The sequence below is a fragment of the Zingiber officinale genome, chromosome 5B (genome assembly GCF_018446385.1).
Source record: "Zingiber officinale cultivar Zhangliang chromosome 5B, Zo_v1.1, whole genome shotgun sequence".
NCBI lineage: Eukaryota > Viridiplantae > Streptophyta > Magnoliopsida > Zingiberales > Zingiberaceae > Zingiber > Zingiber officinale.
In genome coordinates, this window is record NC_055995.1 from 94,180,309 (window position 1) to 94,187,280 (window position 6,972).

The 6,972-nt window shown below is 43.3% G+C and overlaps 1 protein-coding gene across 2 annotated transcripts; it reads left to right on the top strand.

The window, feature by feature from the left end:
• The first annotated feature begins 2,020 nt into the window (after positions 1 to 2,020).
• Positions 2,021 to 6,264, top strand: LOC121985041 (BEL1-like homeodomain protein 4). 2 transcript variants are annotated; one of them, XM_042538285.1, is made up of 5 exons: positions 2,021 to 2,351; positions 2,435 to 3,758; positions 4,262 to 4,659; positions 5,000 to 5,060; positions 5,201 to 6,264. In XM_042538285.1, the coding sequence occupies exons 2-5, from the start codon at positions 2,583 to 2,585 to the stop codon at positions 5,600 to 5,602; spliced, it is 2,037 nt and encodes a 678-aa protein (XP_042394219.1). In that variant the 5' UTR covers positions 2,021 to 2,351; positions 2,435 to 2,582; the 3' UTR covers positions 5,603 to 6,264. The 2 variants fall into 2 exon arrangements, with proteins under 2 accessions (XP_042394219.1, XP_042394218.1); XM_042538284.1 differs by having other exon boundaries at positions 2,021 to 3,758.
• Positions 6,265 to 6,972: the final 708 nt, after the last annotated feature.

Below are 6,972 nucleotides of genomic sequence, written 5' to 3' on the forward strand. Positions count from 1 at the left end.
AATAAAATCATTTTTAAACTAAATTAGCTAACCTTAAATGAAAACATTTTTTTTATAATCTATCTAGGTCTTATGATCGAATCAATCCTAACCGATAGAATTCATAATTTTTTTTTACCAATTATTAGAGTAAATATAAAAACACAAGTAATAATTTATACAATGGTCTAGCAATTTCAGTGATTCATACGCGGGAGATGAATTTCTTATGCTCGTTAAATTTTGAATCTAGAGTTCGAAACTCAGCTGTAGCGTATTTTTGAGATTTTTTTCATTAATCAATTAGAAATCTAAGGGTGTGTTTGGTTTATGCATGTTCCATTTTCATTTTCTAGAAAATAGAAAATGACTTTTCGTCATTCTTTATTTTTTCAAAAAATGCTATCTATTTTTTTAGAAAATAGATATGAAAAATGCAAACCAAACACCATTTCTCAGAAACGCGCGTTTTTCAAAAATTAAAAATGAAAAACGTACAAACCAAACACACCCTAAAATTTTCTATAGTCTCATATTTTAGAATTGGGAATATTACGAGCAGAGAAGTTTTTATAAATACTTTAGACTAGCAATATTAGAAAGCATATTTTTTTCTTATTAAACAATTAGAAATCTATAATTTTCTTTAGTCCTACATCTTAGAATTAGGAATTATCGTGAGCAAAGAATTTTTATAAATAGTTTAGACTGACGATATTAGAAAATATTTTTTTGGCTGAGATTAATATAATATTAAATTAATTTTTATAAGAAGAGTGTTAAACTAGTTTACTGTTCTACTACTAGTATATAGTAAATGATAATAAAAGGTAGGCGAGTTCTAGTACTAGAGTTTAAATTTTTCATAGGATATATCATATGTCCATAGTATTTATATTGGATAATATTTAAGAGGTCAGATCCTCTGGCTCAGAATTTTTTAGATCAGAAGAGGTCCTGCATGTTCATTGGTGGGATGAACTGGATCCCACCTATTTAATAGTTGGAGTACAATCCACCCATTCAATGAATATATAAAAGTCTAAGATTGATCCAGGAATTTTATACCAGAGGATCCCTACCTAATCTTGAATGGATAGAATTTGACTAGTTAAATATACTCTTTAAGTCATTATTAAAAATATTTTAATAATATTATTTCTATATATTAATTATATATATTATAATTTATGGCTAGAGAGATTTAATTTTATCTGTGTTTTTTAAATTTACTATGACAGCTGACAAAAATTTATTCTAAGACTCAATAATCGTCTTCAAAAATTAGTTGGCTCTGGAAATAATATACGTGAATTATTAAATAATAATAATAATAATAAAAATAATAATATATATATATATTTTAAAAAAAATAACAAAGCGGTGTGTGATTCGGTGAAGTGTCTAAATCACAATCTGTACGCCATACCCATTGTCAACAAGACTGATCATCATCAAGCAGCCGACGGAATACACGGTCACCGTCGCGCCACCGCCACCGCCTCAATCCTGCCGTCCGATCACGGCCCGGCCCTGGCGATCGATAATCAGATCACATATATCAATCTATCTACCAAGGCGCGCGAAATCGCAGGGTTGGATTGGGTTGGGTTGGGACTCACCACCTTATCTGCTCCTTTAAGCTGGCCCTCCGATCCCATTCACCTTCTACTACCCACACTGCTCTGTGCGCTCTCTCCCTCTCTTTACCTTGAGCGAGGGGGGCCAAAGTGTGCTGTGCTACACTCCACTTTAGGCATTTAACTTGTAGCCCTGCTAACCCTACCTACAGCTTCTGACCCAACAAAATTCACAGGACGACGATGTATGCATGCATGTGTGTGTAGTTATAATTCAGAGCTAGTAGGTTGCATAAAAGAAAAGGGCAGCCGAACCAACTTAGTAATTTCTTTCTTTTTTTTTTGATTAAATATATATAGATATATATATATGTATAGCAGAATCAAAATTAAGATCGATGAAAAAGAGACGAGGTTAATTAATTTAATTTCCCCTTTTCCTTTTTGCTTTCTTTCGAATTTTTTATTTTCTCTCTGATAGAGGAAGGGCTTGAATTATTGGATGTTTTTGAGGAAGAGGAAAAGATAAGGAGGCGTCTATAGAAGAACAGCGACCTTTTATCTTGTGCCTGTCCGCTACCAGCCTCCATTTCATTCCCTTTCTTTTTTTAGATTAAAGAAATTAAGAGAGGGAGGAGGAGGAGGAGGAGGAGGTAAAGAAAGAAAGAGAGAGGAAGAAAGAGATGGAGGAGCTGCTAGCTTGAGATTAAGCTTTCAGTCCCATGGCGAGACAACGATGTCTTTTGTGCCTGAAGTCTTCGATCGCCGACCTCTGCATGCCTCGGCGACAGGGTAATGTTTGATTTACAAATAGATCTTGGGATCTTTCTGTGATCTGGTTTAATTTTGCTGGATTTGGTTATTGGGAATTGAAGATATATAGATGTGGAGGTGTACTTCGTGATCTGTCGGTGTAGATCATGAGTACTGTGTTGTTGCGGCTAGTTTAATTTGTAAGGTGGAGAGTACTTGGGGCTGCGGCGGGATGATGATGATGATGAAGAAGGAGACGACGACGACGGTATGGGAATTGTGACGCTGCCTTCTCAGCCGGCAGCCTCCGCCTACCTCAAGTTCCCGCCTTTTGGAGCTAACACCGCTGCCGGGGGCACATCAATGTCCCAGGGATACCACCAGGGCCTCTTCAGCTTCTCCGACGGGTTCGACCGGTCGACGTTGAATCAGGAGTCGCCGCCGCAGCAGCACGTGGCGCAGCAGAGCCGGCGGGAGAAGCTGAGGGTGCAAGGGTTCGTCGACGCCTCCGGGGAGCCGCAGCAGCTGGTTCCGATAGATGGGCAAACCCAGACCGGGAGCGGCGTGTACGAGTCGGCCGCTGGCATCGCCGGGGCCGGCAACATGTTGTCGGACATGTTCGGTTTCCCTGCCGGTCCGTCGGCGACGGAGCTGCTGGCTAGCCAGATGTCCGCCGCCGGCGGGTACCGTCTCCCGGTGAGGCCGCCGGCATCCTTCCTCGGCTCCGATTGGTATGGTTTAAGCTCGATTGGAGAACCATCGTCGCCGGCGTTGAAGCCGCAGCAGCATCCGCTGATGGGATTAAACGCCGACTCGGCCGCCGCGATGCAGCTTTTCCTAATGAATCCCCCACAGCAGCAGCGGAGATCGCCGTCTCCGCCCACACACCAGCACCATCCTATTAACCAAACCGGCTTCCAATCCTTCGGAGAGCCGGCGGCGGCGGCCTTCGGTGGGATCGTAGAAGGGAAGGGGCTTTCTCTGTCTCTGCAACAGTTCGACATGGCGAAGGCAGAGGAGTTAAAAGTGAGGGAAGGAGTGCTCTACTTCAATAGCCACAACCAGCAGCAGCAACAACCACTGCCCATAACGCAATCTCACCGACAGGAAGGTCAAAGTCACAGTCAAAGTCAGCAGGTGCAGATGATGCAGGTATACGGCGGCGGCGGCGGCGGCGGCATGGGAGGCATGGTGAATTTTCTCCGGAGCTCCAAGTACGCCCGGGCGGCGCAGCAGCTACTAGAGGAGTTCTGCAGCGTGGGGCGATCAGGGCAACCCAAAACCCCTGGGGGAGGCCGGCAATCCGGCGGCGCCGCCGGCCCTTCTACCTCAACAATGGCGGCGCCTTCGTCATCGGCCTCCAAACCAGACGCGCCGCCATTGTCCTCTGCCGAAAAATTCGAGTACCAGAGGAAGAAAGCCAAGCTCATCTCCATGCTCGACGAGGCACGCGTACTTCTCCCTTCCATCTAGATCTCTTCTCTCAAATTTCTTACAAAATTAGCTTACAACTGTCCTGAAAATGGGCATTAATTCATGGCTAGCTGTGGGAGTTGACTTTGCTAAGGTGGTAGCAGTATGCATTCTACTGTTTATAATGAACACAACGCGAACGCATGCATTACGTTCACTGTTTCAAGAACGATCTCTCCCGCATTGTGTTCTATAAACAATCATTATAATTACTGCACTGCGAATCACCATTCGATCAGAGATCTCGCAATGGTTGGTGCAGGCACTGTCGTCACGTAAATCTTTTGGCAGTCTTTTATCCATATATTTATCTATTCGTTTCTGTAAATTAAATCCGTCGACTATTTATAACTGTGCGGCAACATCGAAGGATATGTATGTAGTATAAAATTAATTATCGAGAAAAATAAAAAAAACAATGATTGATTTCCCACTTTTGTTTCATATTTGTTAAATTGTTTTGCTTTGCTCTGCAGGTGGAGAGAAGATACAGCCATTACTGCGAGCAAATGCAGGCGGTGGTGAGCTCGTTCGACTCGGTTATGGGGTTGGGATCGGCGGCGCCGTACACGGCGCTGGCGCAGAAGGCGATGTCGCGGCACTTCCGGTGCCTCAAGGACGCGATCGCGGCGCAGCTGCGGCAGACGTGCGAGGTTCTTGGCGACAAGGACGGCGCCGCCGCCAGCGGCGCCGGAGGAGGGATCACCAAGGGCGAGACGCCGAAGCTGAAGATGATCGACCAGAGCCTCCGGCAGCAGCGCACGTTCCACCAGATGGGGATGATGGAGCAGGAGGCCTGGCGGCCGCAGCGCGGCCTCCCGGAGCGCTCCGTCAACATCTTGCGAGCTTGGCTTTTCGAGCACTTCCTCCACCCGTACGTCTCCCTCTCGCCTGATATCTTCTTCTTCGGTGATTCCATTTCAAAACCCTAACTGATTACTGATCTTAGGGAGTTTACTTTTATAATTATCAAGAACAGCTTTCTGCAACGTAAATTCGTCTTTTTCCCACTTTAAATAAGTAGTTGAGCATGCGCTGCCGCCAAGGTTGTCTTTTCTTTACTACAAAGCAAAAGCTTATCAGTTTGCTCCACGTAGTCCTTTTAATCCATCCGCATTTATTTAGTACTACGTTTTACCAAAATTAGTAGTTTTGATGAACGTAACTAATTAAAATTATTAATTTGGTGATTGGCGAACTCAATTATATTTCAGGTATCCAAGCGATGCAGATAAGCATCTGTTGTCGAGGCAGACTGGTCTCTCGAGAAACCAGGTTTTTAATTTATACCATCTCTCTCACCTCGTGTTTTTTTTGTTTGTTTGTTTTTACTGTGTGTGCATGATTTTGAGCTTTTGTCATCGTGATCAGTTAATTGGAGTGGTAGGTAGTTTAACGAATTGAATTCTGACTAGGTTTCCAACTGGTTCATCAATGCCCGGGTCCGGCTATGGAAGCCCATGGTGGAGGATATGTACCAGAAGGAGTTCAAGTCGCCGGACGGCGACAACAGCGAGAAAGCCGCCGGGGAGTTGGGCACCCACAGTACTGCCGTCGCTGCTCCGCCACCGGAAGGTCAGCTCCACCACGTCGGCTCCTCGTCGGAGGCTGCGACGTCGACGGTCTGCGAGGGCGGGAGGAGCGCCGACGACGACGGCGTCCTCATCGACATGTACCGGCGGCCCTACGGCGCCGCGGGCAGGTTCGGCGACGTGTCGCTCACGCTGGGGCTGCGCCACGGCGCCGGCGCCGGCGGCAGCAACAACGCGGCGGAGAAAGGCAAGTTCTCCGCCGCCGGCGACTTCAGCGGCTCGTGAGATTTAATTTCAGGAACAAACTGATCAGCAAACGACCGACGCACAGGTACCCAGAAACCAACAGCGGATACGATTCAATCTCGATGATCACGGAGATGATGGCCGAGCTGTTTGTTTCCAAATTAATATATTTTTCCACATTAGGAGGAGGAGGAGGAGGAGGAGGAAGAGGATAAACTAACTCAGCTAAATTTGTTGCTTGAACAAACAATTTATGATTAGTTGACGAGAGCGATGAGGATGGATGGACCGGGGCAGGAAATTATTAATGTTTGAAATGGTGGTTGAAATTGATGGGAAAATGACAGGATCATGATTGCGAAGCGGATTAAATAACGACAGGAGCGACAGGGCAGGGCGGAGCAGAGATGATCGGGGACCATGCTATCATATGCTATTGGACAAGCTGCATCGGGAACGGTGGAGCAGATTTAGAGAGAGACTTTAAAAGGGCATGTCGATTGAGGGACAGATGATGCTACCTCTGATAAAGTTGCTCTTACGGAATTGTATCGTTTTGTTTCTGTAATTAAAGTTAAAGTAGTAGGAGAAGAAGAATGAAGAATGAAGAATGAAGAATGAAGTTCATAAAAATCACTGTAATCAGTGAATTTGCCTTGTAAACATTCTTCAGTGTCAGTTATCGTTACGTTTTAGTTTGAGGTTGATGTGCAGATGATAAATTCATAGAGAGCAGAAGGGAAATGGACACTGGAAGGTATAAAATGCTGAGAGCTAAGCCAAGTAAGTCACTTTATTATAAGGTTTAAATTTATTGAGATGGTTCTTCAAAGTTGGGCTTAGTTTCCTTTTAGTTTTTTACTGGCTTGGATTTGATAAATTCACACTATCGGATTGGATTGTTTGAAAGTTTTATAATTCTAAACTTATTTGATCGGTTATTATAATTCATAATTGTTCATTTTAATTTTTTTTATTTATTTATCATAATGATATTTAATTAACTTTTTATATGTATGGAATAAATGTAAATACATTTTTATATAAACTTGCTCATTAATTGAATTAGACCTAGAAAAAACACTGTCAAAATATTGAGCCAACAGTTTGATATTATTTAGAAGTCAACGAATCTTTTTGCATTTCTTAAAAAAAAAAAATATTAATCAGATTAGGTAATGTTGAGTCTAACTTGATCGTTCTAACTATATGAAAATTTTTCACCAATCACTAGGGTAAATCGTAAATCAAACCCTTACGACAGGTGGTCAAGCCCAACATCCCTTAGTTAAAAGTCTCATTTGGAGGAAAAATTCTTACAAATACATCGTAGCTGAGAATTGACTCGTGGGTACTTAGGAGACATGCAGCTGAGTGTTTTTACAGTTGCACCATACTCTGGGATAATC